Here is a 17,254-nt window from a genome sequence, read left to right on the forward strand (position 1 = left end):
AGCAGCAGAATGGGCCTTCACACAACAGTAAACATACAATGGAGACATAAAGACACTTAAAAACAAGTATTAAAACAATAAACTTGAATGCCAAACTCTCGCTGCCGGTCGCTGCGTGTGCATGCGCCCCTCTCTTCGACAGCTGTCTTGGCTGTGGTTGAGTTTGGATTCTGACTGTTTGAGGTTGTGGATAGGTGTCTTTTATACAGATAAGTTCAAACAGGTGCTATTAATACAGGTAACAGGTGGAGGACAGAAGAGCTTCTTAAAGAAGTTACAGGTCTGTGAGAGCCAGAAATCTTGCTTGTTTGTGGGTGACCAAATACTTATTTTCCACCATAATTTACAAATAAATTCTTTAAAAATCCTACAATGTGATTTTCTGGATTTTTTTTTTTTCTCATTTTGTCTCTCACAGTTGAAGTGAACCTATGTTGAAAATTACAGACCTCTCTCATTTTCCTAAGTAGGAGAACTTGCACAATCAGGTGCTGACTAAATACTTTTGGCCCCACTGCATGTACACAAGAAACACAGACCAACTGCGTGCACTGTCACTCATCCCACGTGATGCTATGTAACCAGTCAAATCATTTATTCAGAGCAATGCTCCAGTCAGACACAGGCAGCCATGAGCAGTCAGGGCCACTGAAGTCTGAAGAACTGAGTAGGGGAAACAGACACTAAAATGAGAAAAATAGACAGAAAAATTTATCTTTGAATCCAGAATGGACACACTCGGATATATATTATATTAAGTATTATATATTAGTATTATCCAGTAAGTAAAGCGTCCAAAAGTCGGCAAATGCCATGCGAGTGACCATTTGACCCACTCTTGGCCAAAGTCGCCCAGAGTCCAGGTGCCACTTAGAAAAGGTGGGGCCATTCGCACTGCAAGCACGAGAACAGAGAGCAGGTGACCACTTTCGGGCTGGATCTGCTAATGGCTGCACATTTTCAAAGTGCCCAACGAGTGTGCTGTGTCTTCCCTCCTCCTTCCCCCCAAGCATCAGATATGGTGTGCAGTGTCCTTCCCGCCACATAAATGAAATGTCATGCAAGTGTACAGTACCCCCCCCCGCCACACACACACACACAGCAACACTGCCAGCGTGTCATGTGTTCCCACCCCAAACCACAATCCAACATTGCGGAGGTGCGGCTGAGGTGGAAAATGTACCAACATCTGTTGTGAAAGTGTAGGAACACGGACCCACAGCAGGGGGCATAAATGAATGGGCAATGGATAAGCCAAAACAGTAACAATTTAATGTTATGACGTGCACAACGGAATACAGACAAAACAGGTTTGGAAAAACAGTCATATATACGTTGAGTGACGTGTGGGCAGGCTCGAGGATAGGAGACGTCCGTCCAGAAACGAGCCGGATCCCACACGGCTTCCACCACCAACGGATCTGAAGAACACCGGAGCCGCCAAGTCCTGGGTCCCCAGGTGGCCACCGTCTCCAGCTGTCAGACCTGGTACTGCTGGCAGAGAGAACAGAAACAGTGCAGATGAGTGTGAGTTCGCACACTCAGTAATCCTTCAGTCTGTGTTCCGTAAGGAGGGAGATCCTCCACCTCCAATAACACACTCGTGCAGCTCCTGTGAAACCACTTATCTGGTTGGGGTGTGAGGCGAAGCCGTCGCAATCCACACCAAACACCAATACAGCAGACAAGGAAAACATCACAGCAAAACGGCTGCAAAAGAGATCAGACTATTGTTCGGTTTAGATTCAGCAGAGAATTACCTTTATGGTAGCTGATTTCTCTGCGGGGAGGTGGAGTTGCAGTCCGGCCTTTATGGTGATGGTGATGAGTAGTGGATGAGTGACAGCTGGTGCTGATGATGAGTGACAGCTGTCACTCCCGGTCGCTCCGACGCCCTCTCATGCTTGAAGCCCGCACTTCAAGCAGGGCACCATCTTGTGGTGGTGGGCCAGCAGTACCTCCTCTTCAGCGGCCCACAAAACATCTGCCGGATTGCAGTGCGATCTCTGTACAGTGCAGTGTGCACATCTGGATGGACTGTCATGTCCATGATAAACGCATGTAACACATTCCCTCCCATTACACAAAATGGGACATTATGATCATTTCAGCTGTAGTACCACACGTGCAGGTGCACGCAGCTTCGTGCCCACGCGAGTTGATGCATGTGGTCAGGGTCGCGCGGACAGCTGACCTGCATGTCGGAGCTGTGGCCTGCCCATCATGTCATATTCCGCATGTCCCTCTGGATGTGGGATCACCACACAGCAGTGGACACATGCCATCACTACAGATTTACAAATATAAAACGCTTGGTCCATGGCCAGCATGGTCATCGAGCGGACAGCCACGTGGCACGCTGTCGCAATGTGGGGCTTTGAGTGAAGCCAGCTGTGACCCCAAGGGGGCGTGTCACTCAGATCATGTCAGTGCAGGCTCACTGACGCTGTCAGACGATAAACGCATGTTGTCAAGAGTGCGAGTGACAGCGAGGTGTTCAATTAAAAGAAACAGTGATAAAACAAAATGCAAGCAATGAGGAGCTCATTCATGTGTGATGGCTTTGCTTCACTTTGCAGATACAGGCGTGTGTTCAGCTCAGACTCACTCTCTCGGTTGACACTGACAGGGTGAACACAACATGTTAAATTACAACAATGAACAATAAATAATTATAATAAAACAATGATCAGCATGTTATGAGCGCCCGGTCACACATTCTTTGCTGTGGCATGTTATGAGTTGATGGCAGATATGTGTTCTGCAGCTGTGATTTGCACCGAACAGGTGGGTGTGTCGCCAACAAGCTGCAGTACTTTAGCCCTGTGTTGTCACTGCTCACAGCTGGAGAATACATATCGTGCCATGTAGAACACCACCTCTGAAGACTGCACTGTGATGCACACATCGGCATGCTTTCCTGAGATGGTAGGAAATAAAAACACATAATGCCTTCAGCAGTGCATCAATGTGCGCTGCAAACGAGATCAGCTAGGCTGCTCCATATGAATATTTCTGTCTGATGCTATGACCGCTCAGCTGACGATCCAAATGTCACGTCCGCCATGTAAGTGATAGTCCACATGATGTGGTGTCCTTCGGTGTCCTCTGAAACACACCGTGTCCTTCAGTGCGCTGCGCGCTGGACAGCTGCACACGCCAGAGCCGGTTGATGTGTTCACAATTATTCAATCATGTCAGTTCATTAATTCCGTGGTTCATATACAGAGGAACAGGGAACAGAGGGATGTTAATTATTGTATTGTCTGTTCTTTATATGAAGAATGAAATATTTTACCAGACAAAATGCAATCCATTTGATTCATCATTTCCAAAACAAACCATCACGTTATCAGGCATCAACTGCACATCATAAGAATAATAAGGGGAACTTTATTAAGCCTGAAGGAAATTGTTTTGCCAGAAACCCGAAACAGTCACAGTAATTTTTAAAAGTTTGATTCTGGTCTCATCACTCGAAATTACTTTATTCTCTATGCTGTTTGGCGTATTGTAAGTGGGTTACTTTGTGGCATTTGCGTAGTACAACCCCTGACAAAAATTATGGAATCACCGGCCTCGGAGGATGTTCATTTAATTTTGTAGAAAAAAAGCAGATCACAGACATGACACAAAACTAAAGTCATTTCAAATGGCAACTTTCTGGCTTTAAGAAACACTATAACAAATCAGGAAAAAAAAATTGTGGCAGTCAGCAACGGTTACTTTTTTAGACCAAGCAGAGGGAAAAAAATATGGAATCACTCAATTCTGAGGAAAAAATTATGGAATCACGAAAAACAAAAGAACGCTCCAACACATCACTAGTATTTTGTTGCACCACCTCTGGCTTTTATAACAGTTTGCAGTCTCCGAGGCATGGAGTTAATGAGTGACAAACAGTACTCTTCATCAATCTGGCTCCAACTTTCTGATTGCTGTTGCCAGATCAGCTTTGCAGGTTGGAGCCTTGTCATGGACCATTTTCTTCAACTTCCACCACAGATTTTCAATTGGATTAAGATCCGGACTATTTGCAGGCCATGACATTGACCCTATGTGTCTTTTTGCAAGGAATGTTTTCACATTTGTTGCTCTATGGCAAGATGCATTATCATCTTGAGAAATGATTTCATCATCCCCAAACATCCTTTCAATTGATGGGATAAGAAAAGTGTCCAAAATAGCAACATAAACTTGTGCATTTATTGATGATGTAATGACAGCCATCTCCCCAGTGCCTTTACCTGACATGCAGCCCCATATCATCAATGACTGTGGAAATTTACATGTTCTCTTCAGCCAGTCATCTTTATAAATCTCATTGGAACGGCACCAAACAAAAGTTCCAGCATCATCACCTTGCCCAATGCAGATTCGAGATTCATCACTGAATATGACTTTCATCCAGTCATCCACAGTCCACGATTGCTTTTCCTTAACCCATTGTAACCTTGGTTTTTTCTGTTTAGGTGTTAATGATGGCTTTCGTTTAGCTTTTCTGTACGTAAATCCCATTTCCTTTAGGCGGTTTCTTACAGTTCGGTCACAGACGTTGACACCAGTTTCCTCCCATTCGTTACTCATTTGTTTTGTTGTGCATTTTCGATTTTTGAGACATATTGCTTTAAGTTTTCTGTCTTGACGCTTTGATGTCTTCCTTGGTCTACCAGTATGTTTGCCTTTAACAACCTTCCCATGTTGTTAGTATTTGGTCCAGAGTTTAGACACAGCTGACTGTGAACAACCAACATCTTTTGCAACATTGCGTGATGATTTACCCTCTTTTAAGAGTTTGATAATCCTCTCCTTTGTTTCAATTGACATCTCTCGTGTTGGAGCCATGATTCATGTCAGTCCACTTGGTGCAACAGCTCTCCAAGGTGTGATCACTCCTTTTTAGATGCAGACTAATGAGCAGATCTGATTTGATGCAGGTGTTAGTTTTGGGGATGAAAATTTACAGGGTGATTCCATAATTTATTCCTCAGAATTGAGTGAGTCCATATTTTTTTCCCTCTGCTTGGTCTAAAAAAGTAACCGTTACTGACTGCCACAATTTTTTTCCTGATTTCTTATAGTGTTTCTTAAAGCCAGAAATTTGCCATTTGAAATGACTTTAGTTTTGTGTCATGTCTGTGATTTGCTTTTTTCTACAAAATTAAACAACTGAATGAACATCCTCCGAGGCCGATGATTCCATAATTATTGCCAGGGGTTGTAATGGCTTTCTTCTGGTGACTCGACCATGCAGCACATTTTTCTTCAAGTGCCTCCATATTGTGTATCTTGAAACAGCCACACCATTTTTTTTTTAGAGAGTCCTTCATTTCAGCTGAAGCTATTTGTGGGTTTTTCTTTGTATCCTGAACAATTTTCCTGACAGCTGTTACTGAAATGTTTGTTGGCCTAACTGACTGTGGTTTGGTTCCAACAGAATCTCTCACTTTCCACTTCTTAATTAGAGCTTGAACACTGCTGATTGGCATTCTCAGTCCCTTGGATATCTTTTAATATCCATTTCCTGTTTTATACAGTTAAATTACCTTATTTTTTGACAATTTGTTTGCTTTCCCTATGACTCAGAAACCATAAATGTCAGTGCAGTACTGGATGAAAGATGCAAGGGTATGTCAGGACCCCATAAATTTAATGATCTTTTATACACACACTGATTACAAGAAAATAAATCACAGATGAGGATAATTACTTTTTGTAGCCATTCAAACCTGTGTGTGTCAACCTGTGCACATGTTATCAGGCCAAATGATCAGGGTCATTTGGTTAATTTCTTTTAAGTTCTCATTATGATTTAAAAAGCATAACACAGATATTTGACAATAAATAAATGGCTTCACACAACCACTCACCATGAGTGAAAAATAAGTTTTTGTGTTACCATTCATATTCTCTGAAAAATGGCAAAAGGAAAAAAAACAAAAAACAAAACAAAAAAATCAAAAATTCTGCCAGGCAGGGTATGTAAACTTTTTGAGCACAACTGTACATATGACTGAAACAAATTAGCCATACAGGAGGGTGTGCAGCCATGAAAAATCTTAAATGTCAACAACAAAACATTAAAATCTGCCCTCACATGAACAACCAATGAAGAGTTGCCAACACCAGGGTTAAGTGATCAAAGTTTGAGTTAAATCTCAAGGAGCTGCATTCTGGATCACGGGCAGACCTCTAATGCTTTTAACTGGCAACCGTGAAAACAAAGAACTGCAAAAATCAACTCTAGATGACAGAAATGCATGGATGAATACCTCAGCATTGGGCATAGACAGAATTTATCTGATCATTGCAATATTTTGCAAATAATAAAGTGCCATTCATCACTTCTTTGATATATGCATCAAAGGAGAGAAACTCGTAAAAAATGATACCAAGATTCCTGACAGTGACTGACACAATGAAATAGTAAATTACTCAAACACATTTCTTAATTTTCCACAACAGGCCTTAATTTTGCTCACAGTAGGAGAATGTCTGCATGTGTGGTCTCAGAACTATGCAACTTTTATAACGTATGCCAGCGTAAAAGGTCAACAAAAACCAATTATGCACAACAGGTTCCCTTCAGTTATATGCTGAAAACTTTTATCTAGACTAGTGTCATTTAAAATCTTCTCCTTGACGTGTAAATAGATCCAGCAGGTGTAAATTCAATTCAAAACCTACATGTAAATGATCCACTTCACTGCATCATTTTAATTAAAACTGAATTCATTTCTATCATCATCTGACACAATAAGCTATTTATTTCTGATGTTATAATCAGTATAGCTTGAAGTCTCCTCTAACATGTAACAGACGGAGTTATCAATTTATTCATATCAAGGTTGAGCTGGTTTTCCATAATCTTGTTAATGATTTGATCCAAATATGTACTGCACTTGTAAAGCGTTCCCACCCACCATCCTTCCTTAAAATTCTAAGTAAGTCAACACCATCTGTGGCACTTAACAGCAATACATTAATTACAAAGTTTCACAAACTAGAAAACAGCTTTTCAGCTGCCGTATTGGTCCATGTTGCTGTGCCTTCCACGATGTGTGATTCGTGCACATGTAGCTGACCGTGAGCACAGAATCACAAAGACACAAACCGCCTCTGCAGTTCACATGGGACAATGTCTTGGAAGCTTCTTTCACTCATCTCCTCCATGCACGGTCAGTCACGTCTTCCTCCAGGAAGATTTACTACACAGTCCCATTCTGCTTGTATCTCTTAATAACTGAAGTAAATTAAGTCCAAGACATCTTCACTGACTTGAAAAATGTTCATGTGTCCATCCCCTGACTTGTCTAAAGAATGCTGTCTCAAACAGTGATGATTTGGTTGTGTTACACTTACAGGTGTGTGTATAGGTATGCATACCATTGTTTTGAAGATTAGATTTTTATTGTAATTTTGTCATGTTGTGGAGAATGGTTTTCAATGCAAGTTTAAAGGTATCATATTTGAAATTTTATTATGAATAAGCATGAATAATAATTATTATTGTTAAAATTTGATGTCATTACAGCATTCAGTCATGTAAAACTTCAAGTGTTCACAAAGTTTTGAGCACCGCTGTAGCTGCCTCACTGAGCAACTGTATTCTTTTGAAGTATGAAATTATGAACTCAAACAGTGAGTGGTTAAAAAATAATAGTTGTACAGACAATAGACCGGTAACTTGACTCCATGTGTGACTGAGGCAAATCAACAGGTGCATGTTTGAAGTACATAACAGTGCCCGAGTCCACTGACATTTCAAAGTATGTGTGAGCCATCAACATCCCTGCTATTTCTGCCACCTTCAAGTCTGAAGTGTGTACTCACTGAAGTGCAAATCTTGTAGCCCACTCCAAAGTCAAAACGACACTGCTCGTCCATGGAGTAGTTAATACCTGGATGTTCAGGGAGCTGCGGCCAGTCGTGTTTAAAGGGGTCATCCAGGAGACAGTCATATGTGCTATCAGAATATACAAAAAGACAGATTATGCTTGTGTCAATCACTGGACAAAAATTACTTAAAAAATTCAAACACTCAAATATTCCATTCAGTACAATATGAACAATTAGTTACACTGTCTTAAATTAAATCCAGTTATGTTAATCTTTAAAGAAAAACACCAAATTAAGATGATTATTATTAAAATGCAAGGTGGTGGCAGGAGAGAGCTTAGCAAGATGGCATCAGATGATGATTGGTAGGTTGACTTTGGAAGTGAACAAGAAGAAGACAGTGAGAGCTGACCAAGGACGAAGATGGAGGAGGGAGACTGTTGTGTGAAATTCAGTGATAAGTTGAGACAGGTTCTGAATGGAGATGAGGTGATTTTGGACAACTTAAAACAACAGCAGATGTCGTGAGGGAAACAGCTCTGAAGGTACTGCGTGGGACATGTGGACAGAAGAAGGAAGAGAAGGAGACCTGATGGAGGAGTGAAGATGGCCAGAAAAAAGTATGAGGAGAAAGAGGTTGGTGAAAAAGAATTGGGAGTGAGAGTGAGAGTGAGAGAGATGATGAAAGTAGAAAGGAGTACAAGATGTGGCAAAGGTGAAGGAAAGGGCATATAGCAAGCTGTACATGAAGTTTAACACTACGGAAGGAGAAAAAGACTCTTTCCCGACTGGCCACACAAAGGGACGAAGCTAGAAAAGGTGTGTAGCATTTTAGGGTGATAAAGGAAGTGGACTTAAATGTGCTGAGAAGCGAGGAGAGCATGTTGAGAAGGTGGAGGGAATATTTTGAGGAGCTGATGAATGAAGAAAATGAGAGCAAGAGAAGGTTGGATGATGTGGAGAGAGTAAATCAGAAAGTGCAAGGGATAAGTAAGGATGTAGTGAGGGCAGCTATAAAGAGGACAAAGAGTGGATAGGCAGTTGATTCAGATGCCATTCCAATGGAGGCATGAACATGTTTAGGAGAGATGGCAGTGGAGTTTTTAACAAAACTGTTTCAACAAAATCTTGGAAAGTGAGAGGACACCAGAGAAGTGCGAAAGTGTGCTGGTTCCAATTTTTAAGAATAAGGGAATAACAGAAATGTGCAGAGCTACATTAAATACAGAAGGATACAGTTGATCAACCACAGCCTGAAGTTATGAGGAAGGGTCGCTAGGCTTAGAAAACAGGTCAAGCTCTGTGAGCAGCAATATGGCTTGATGTTGAAAAAGAGCACTGTCATTGCACATATATAAAATGAAATTTATCCACTGCATTTAACCCATCCTTATTAAAGGTAGACACGATTGAACCACTGGGAGCAGTGTGCAGACAGTCCGGTGCCAGATGTAGAGACACTGTCTTGGTCAAGGGCAGAGTTTTTCCTTACCACTGTTACCACTGTGCCTTACCACCACAGGGAGGTGATGGTCTAGTGCAGGGGTAGGCAACCTGTTCCAGAAAGAGCCATGAGGGTGCAGGTTTTCTTTGCAGCCACTGACTCCACCAGGTGATTTCACTGATTAACTGATTCCATCTGCTCAAAGTGATATTAATCAGTGAAATCACCTGGTGGAGTCAGTGGCTGCAAAGAAAACCTGCACCCTCATGGCTCTTTCTGGAACAGGTTGCCTACCCCTGGTCTAGTGGTTAAGTGTTGGGCTTCAGAGCAGAGAATCCTCGGTTCAAAACCCAGACAGACTGGAAAATCACTAAGGGCCCTTGGGCAAGGTCCATAATCCCCTAGTTGATTCTGGTATGTAGTGAACACCCTGCATGGCAGCACCCTGACATCGATATATGAGTGTATCTTGTGAATCGGTGAATGTGAGGCAAAATTGTAAAGCGCTTTGAGCTTCTGATGCAGATGGAAACGCACTATATAAATGCAGTCCATTTACTGTTGCCTATGTGCTTTCTCAGAGGGGTTGGTAAGATTAAACTGGGGCAATTTACTGTCTGTTGTGATCTGGCACAATATAAATAAACTGAAATGGCAGAGAAAGGTGCAGGCCCTAATGTGCATGTTTCTAATGGGAGGAGGAAACCGATGACCCTAGAGGAAACCCAAGCAGACATAGGAAGAACATGCAAATCAAACTTCAACCTTTCCTGAGGAAAGAGTGTGAACCACTGAGCTACTGTGCTGCAGGGAGGCTGCAAGGAGTAGAGGTGGTAAAGGTAGATGGGGTTAAATACTTGAGCTCAACAAGTAATGGAAGTAATGGAAAATATAGAAGGGGGGTGAAGAAGGGAGTTGGTGGAGAAAGGTGCATGACTGATTTGTGACAAAAGGATATCTGCACGAGTGAAGGAGAAAGTGTGAGACCAGCTGTGCTGTGTGGTTCAGTGGTGGTGCTGCTAACAAAAAGACAGAGGCAGAGCTGGAAGAGGCAGACCTGAAGGTGTTGTGATTTTCATTGGGAGTGATGAGGATGGACAGGATTAGGAATGAATGGATCAGAGGGACAGTACAGGAAGGATGGTTTGGAGACAAAGTCAAAGAAATGAGACTGAAATGATTTGGACATGTGCAAAGGAGGGACCCAGGGTATATAGGGAGAAGGATGCTGAGGATGGAGCAAGCAGGCAGGAGGAGAAGAGGGAGGCCAATAAGGAGGTTTATGGATGTGCTGAGTAGGGAAGGGTATTGATAAGATTTTATCGATATCAATGCCATTATCGATTCTGCTTATCGATCCGATTCCTTATCGATTCCCTTATCGATACCTTGTGAATTTTGTACTAAAAGTAGGCTTTACAGGTTTTCTATGTATTCCATTGAGTCTTAAAGTAAATAAATATGAAATTGGTCACTGTATCCTTGATCTCTGGACATAAATAAAAATAAACAAAACGGTGTTTTGGTTTGAAGTTATTAATTCCGACTGGACTCTATAGCTCTAATTTGACTCGGCAGACAGCCGCGCAGCGTTTGGAGCTGTGTGAACAGAACGGAGGATGATTCTCGTTTCTTTCTTGCAACAAGACAGGAGTCCCAGTTAGAAAGTTTAATCCGCACAAAAGTGACTCACAATTGACATATTCAGGGATGAAAGTGGTGAAAAACAAAAAAAAAGCTGAAACCCAAAATTACCCCCCAACATCACCTGCACGAAAATGTTTCAATTCTAGAAGCTATGAAATGCAATCTGGGACTATTTTAGACGATAAACTGGAGTGAGTGCAGCATCCATTTAGGTGAGGAAAAAAACCTTTCCTCATTCAAATTCATTCCAGTAGTATTCTGCTCTTTCTAGGATGCAGCAGTTTTCAAGTTTGGCAGATAGTTCTGGAGGAAATCACTGAAGAAATTAACACATTGAAAATATGGTTTGACCAAAACAAACTGTCATTAAACTTAAATAAGACAGGGATGAAATGGAGGCGTAAGAGTCACTAGGTGTTCACAGGAAACACTTATTTATTTCTGTATGTATGTATTTATTTATGTATGTATGTTCATTGTTAGTTGGTTTTATATTTTCTGTTGTGTTTCTATTCAGGTTCTTTTTGTCTCTTTCTCTAAAATTGTATATAATAAGCATATATTGTATATAATAATGATTAGATTATTAATATATAAAAAAATAAATTTTAAAAATATTACAATTTGAAAACAAATGCACCCGAACTTGATGACAGCTGCAACTGCTTAATGCTAACTTTTAACACTGAAAATGGCATAGACATGCTAACGCGTTAGCATGGCTCTCGTTTTTAAGTTATAAAATACATCTATCAACTGTTTCAGAACACCATAACAGGTCAGTTTAACATAAAAAGGTAAATAATACTCACAGACATATGCTCTTTAGGGTTTTAGCGTGGAAAAATTAAGCGAAAGAAAGAATAAAGGAAGCAATAGATCGAAGCACTACTTCAATCTGCGAACCACTGCTTCAATTGGTTCAAGGTTCAAAGCAAAGCCGTGCTGCAGAAAAGTTGATTATGGACCTGCTGCAGGATCTGTAATCAATGTAGAGAAATGATCATTTTCCTGGCAAACACCCCCCAAAATAACGGCCACTCTGAAGGACCGATTACAGAATCGTTAAGCAAAAAGCTTATTGATGTCGGTGGATCGAATCATTTCTTAACGATACCCGAAAGGATCCGGTTCTCGATACCCATCCCTAGTGCTGAGGGAGGACATGCAGGTAGTTAGTGGGACAGAGGACAGAAGGAGATGGAAGAAGAGAAAAGATGCAGTCCGTGCACACTGTTGGTAAATCAGCATGCACTTTTTTTTTTTTTGCAGGAGCTATGCTGTTTGCACACATTTGTCACATATAAACCTTTAGTTATCAGCCCCTATATATTAACAACCTTCTTACTTTGTAAATACAACAATCCTGAGTAAATAGTTGAGTTTCTATATCATAACCTATATCAAGGAGTTCATATCATTTATCGCTTCCTTTGAAAACCACGACATATATGTGTAAAGTCTGGTGGTTGGCTCTCACTGCGGTATTGTATCACTTCCTGTTCCGGAGCACAGCGGTGTTTTTCTGTATCTGTTAGCTGTTTAATCTGCGCAGTTAGATTGATCTAGTTATCTAGATTACGATTTGTTTCCCAGTGTAATCTTTACATGCCTTAACTAAAGCACTCCTTCTGCTGAATCACCTCTAAATTATTTACACATTATTCACTTTGCGTGTTTTTAGGAATCCGCTAGCTTAGCGTAGCTACTAGCTCTTAGCCGATTTAGCATGGCGGCTTCTCCTGTCTCTCCCGCACTTTTCTGCTCTGGGTGTGAAATGTTTAGTTATTCCTCGGCCTCCTTTAGCAGTAACGGTACTTGTAATAAGTGTAGCTTATTCGTAGCTTTGGAGGCCAGGCTGGGCGAATTGGAGACTCGGCTCCGCACCGTGGAAAATTCTACAGCTAGCCAGGCCCCTGTAGTCGGTGCGGACCAAGGTAGCTTAGCCGCCGTTAGTTACCCCCTGGCAGATCCCGAGCAGCCGGGAAAGCAGGCTGACTGGGTGACTGTGAGGAGGAAGCGTAGCCCTAAACAGAAGCCCCGTGTACACCGCCAACCCGTTCACATCTCTAACCGTTTTTCCCCACTCGGCGACACACCCGCCGAGGATCAAACTCTGGTTATTGGCGACTCTGTTTTGCGAAATGTGAAGTTAGCGACACCAGCAACCATAGTCAATTGTCTTCCGGGGACCAGAGCAGGCGACATTGAAGGAAATTTGAAACTGCTGGCTAAGGCTAAGCGTAAATTTGGTAAGATTGTAATTCACGTCGGCAGTAATGACACCCGGTTACGCCAATCGGAGGTCACTAAAATTAACATTAAATCGGTGTGTAACTTTGCAAAAACAATGTCGGACTCTGTAGTTTTCTCTGGGCCCCTCCCCAATCGGACCGGGAGTGACATGTTTAGATGCATGTTCTCCTTGAATTGCTGGCTGTCTGAGTGGTGTCCAAAAAATGAGGTGGGCTTCATAGATAATTGGCAAAGCTTCTGGGGAAAACCTGGTCTTGTTAGGAGAGACGGCATCCATCCCACTTTGGATGGAGCAGCTCTCATTTCTAGAAATCTGGCCAATTTTCTTAAATCCTCCAAACCGTGACTATCCAGGGTTGGGACCAGGAAGCAGAGTTGTAGTCTTACACACCTCTCTGCAGCTTCTCTCCCCCTGCCATCCCCTCATTACCCCATCCCCGTAGAGACGGTGCCTGCTCCCAGACTACCAATAACCAGCAAAAATCTATTTAAGCATAAAAATTCAAAAAGAAAAAATAATATAGCACCTTCAACTGCACCACAGACTAAAACAGTTAAATGTGCAGTTAAACACTGCATTTAATCTATTATTAGACTCTATTGGCTTTGCTCAAAAAGTAAATGAGTCCACCCACCACTTTAATCATATCTTAGATCTTGTTCTGACTTATGGTATGGAAATAGAAGACTTAACAGTATTCCCTGAAAACTCCCTTCTGTCTGATCATTTCTTAATAACATTTACATTTACTCTGATGGACTACCCAGCAGTGGGGAATAAGTTTCATTACACTAGAAGTCTTTCAGAAAGCGCTGTAACTAGGTTTAAGGATATGATTCCTTCTTTACTAATTTAGAAGATCTTCACTTAGCCTGGAAAAAGAGTCTGTTGCTCTATAAAAAAGCCCTCCGTAAAGCTAGGACATCTTTCTACTCATCACTAATTGAAGAAAATAAGAACAACCCCAGGTTTCTTTTCAGCACTGTAGCCAGGCTGACAAAGAGTCAGAGCTCTATTGAGCTGAGTATTCCATTAACTTTAACTAGTAATGACTTCATGACTTTCTTTGCTAACAAAATTTTAACTATTAGAGAAAAAATTACTCATAACCATCCCAAAGACGTATCGTTATCTTTGGCTGCTTTCAGTGATGCCGGTATTTGGTTAGACTCTTTCTCTCCGATTGTTCTGTCTGAGTTATTTTCATTAGTTACTTCATCCAAACCATCAACATGTTTATTAGACCCCATTCCTACCAGGCTGCTCAAGAAGCCCTACCATTATTTAATGCTTTGATCTTAAATATGATCAATCTATCTTTGTTAGTTGGCTATGTACCACAGGCTTTTAAGGTGGCAGTAATTAAACCATTACTTAAAAAGCCATCACTTGACCCAGCTATCTTAGCTAATTATAGGCCAATCTCCAACCTTCCTTTTCTCTCAAAAATTCTTGAAAGGGTAGTTGTAAAACAGCTAACTGATCATCTGCAGAGGAATGGTCTATTTGAAGAGTTTCAGTCAGGTTTTAGAATTCATCATAGTACAGAAACAGCATTAGTGAAGGTTACAAATTATCTTCTTATGGCCTCGGACAGTGGACTCATCTCTGTGCTTGTTCTGTTAGACCTCAGTGCTGCTTTTGATACTGTTGACCATAAAATTTTATTACAGAGATTAGAGCATGCCATAGGTATTAAAGGCACTGCGCTGCGGTGGTTTGAATCATATTTGTCTAATAGATTACAATTTGTTCATGTAAATGGGGAATCTTCTTCACAGACTAAAGTTAATTATGGAGTTCCTCAAGGTTCTGTGCTAGGACCAATTTTATTCACTTTATACATGCTTCCCTTAGGCAGTATTATTAGACGGTATTGCTTAAATTTTCATTGTTACGCAGATGATACCCAGCTTTATCTATCCATGAAGCCAGAGGACACACACCAATTAGCTAAACTGCAGGATTGTCTTACAGACATAAAGACATGGATGACCTCTAATTTCCTGCTTTTAAACTCAGATAAAACTGAAGTTATTGTACTTGGCCCCACAAATCTTAGAAACATGGTGTCTAACCAGATCCTTACTCTGGATGGCATTACCCTGACCTCTAGTAATACTGTGAGAAATCTTGGAGTCATTTTTGATCAGGATATGTCATTCAAAGCGCATATTAAACAAATATGTAGGACTGCTTTTTTGCATTTATGCAATATCTCTAAAATCAGAAAGGTCTTGTCTCAGAGTGATGCTGAAAAACTAATTCATGCATTTATTTCCTCTAGGCTGGACTATTGTAATTCATTATTATCAGGTTGTCCTAAAAGTTCCCTAAAAAGCCTTCAGTTAATTCAAAATGCTGCAGCTAGAGTACTGACGGGGACTAGAAGGAGAGAGCATATCTCACCCATATTGGCCTCTCTTCATTGGCTTCCTGTTAATTCTAGAATAGAATTTAAAATTCTTCTTCTTACTTATAAGGTTTTGAATAATCAGGTCCCATCTTATCTTAGGGACCTCGTAGTACCATATCACCCCAATAGAGCGCTTCGCTCTCAGACTGCAGGCTTACTTGTAGTTCCTAGGGTTTGTAAGAGTAGAATGGGAGGCAGAGCCTTCAGCTTTCAGGCTCCTCTCCTGTGGAACCAGCTCCCAATTCAGATCAGGGAGACAGACACCCTCTCTACTTTTAAGATTAGGCTTAAAACTTTCCTTTTTGCTAAAGCTTATAGTTAGGGCTGGATCAGGTGACCCTGAACCATCCCTTAGTTATGCTGCTATAGACGTAGACTGCTGGGGGGTTCCCATGATGCACTGTTTCTTTCTCTTTTTGCTCTGTATGCACCACTCTGCATTTAATCATTAGTGATTGATCTCTGCTCCCCTCCACAGCATGTCTTTTTCCTGGTTCTCTCCCTCAGCCCCAACCAGTCCCAGCAGAAGACTGCCCCTCCCTGAGCCTGGTTCTGCTGGAGGTTTCTTCCTGTTAAAAGGGAGTTTTTCCTTCCCACTGTAGCCAAGTGCTTGCTCACAGGGGGTCGTTTTGACCGTTGGGGTTTTACATAATTATTGTATGGCCTTGCCTTGCAGTATAAAGCGCCTTGGGGCAACTGTTTGTTGTGATTTGGCGCTATATAAAAACAATTGATTGATTGATTGATTGATATATCTCCATCCCCTCCAGCATCATAAGTCAGATGACTGCTTGTATTTTGACATAATGTATGGGGATCTAACATGTATTTTTCTTCTTCCAGTCAAACTCCTTCCACATTGCAGTAATTGTTTATTAAAGCCCAGGTTACACATAGACGGTTTTGTCGGCGGGTAGTACGTAGACCGAAGTTCGTGGTAGTTCCGGCTGTTTTCACGGTGGAAAGGGGCGGAGCATTTCGCCGCCGTTTTGAACGCCGTACTAGCCGCAAATACGCGGATAAAACGCGGCTTTATTCGTCGGATTTAGCGGCGTTTTATCACTTATTTAGCGTTTTGACGCCGTAGCATCCGGCACATGTCAGGCAACGGGGGTTAATACCCAGTTCTATCCTTTACAATCGCAGGTTAAGACGCGTGTGAGAACGGCGGTGTTCTGCTGCCGCCGATAATGCCCTGTGTACCGCTGGATTTATCCAGGCAAATCCTGCGTTACTCCAGGAAGTTTTGCATATAGGCACCGTCCCCAGAGTATAATAGGCTGAAGCAGCTGTCACTGCAGGGGGAGGGAGCTCATCCTCAGCCTTTTCTTTTCCTCTTCTTTTCCCCTCCTCAACGTGTTGCTTGTCTCTACCACAGGGCTACCCTCTGCTTCTGAACCAGACCTCTTGGTAAGTCCTTGCCACTGCCAATTTTCTTTTAGGAGGCATACTGGAGCTTCTCTGCAAAAATATCTGGAGCTGGCCGCGAGTGAGAGGCCTGCATGCAGTGCGCTAGCATTTTTATACTGACAGCCACCTATCGGCCATTTGGAACGCTGTTAACCGGGAGGTGGTGTTTAGAACGGCGTACTGTCCGCTAGCACTGCCATTTTGTCTTCCTCTGTCGCCGATTAAAACGCCTTTGAGGTCG

General features: G+C 41.9%; 1 protein-coding gene across 2 annotated transcripts in view; it reads right to left on the reverse strand.

Annotated features, from left to right (window-relative positions):
* adamts3 (ADAM metallopeptidase with thrombospondin type 1 motif, 3) overlaps window positions 1-17,254 on the reverse strand; it is a 554,270-nt gene that overhangs the window by 142,721 nt on the left and 394,295 nt on the right. For both annotated transcript variants that reach the window (XM_034170793.1, XM_034170794.1), the window contains exon 10: window positions 7,834-7,966. In XM_034170793.1, coding sequence (XP_034026684.1) covers window positions 7,834-7,966 — 133 coding nt within the window. The remainder of the gene's footprint in view (window positions 1-7,833; window positions 7,967-17,254) is intronic.

This window comes from Thalassophryne amazonica, chromosome 5, assembly GCF_902500255.1.
Source record: "Thalassophryne amazonica chromosome 5, fThaAma1.1, whole genome shotgun sequence".
NCBI classification, from domain to species: Eukaryota; Metazoa; Chordata; class Actinopteri; order Batrachoidiformes; family Batrachoididae; genus Thalassophryne; species Thalassophryne amazonica.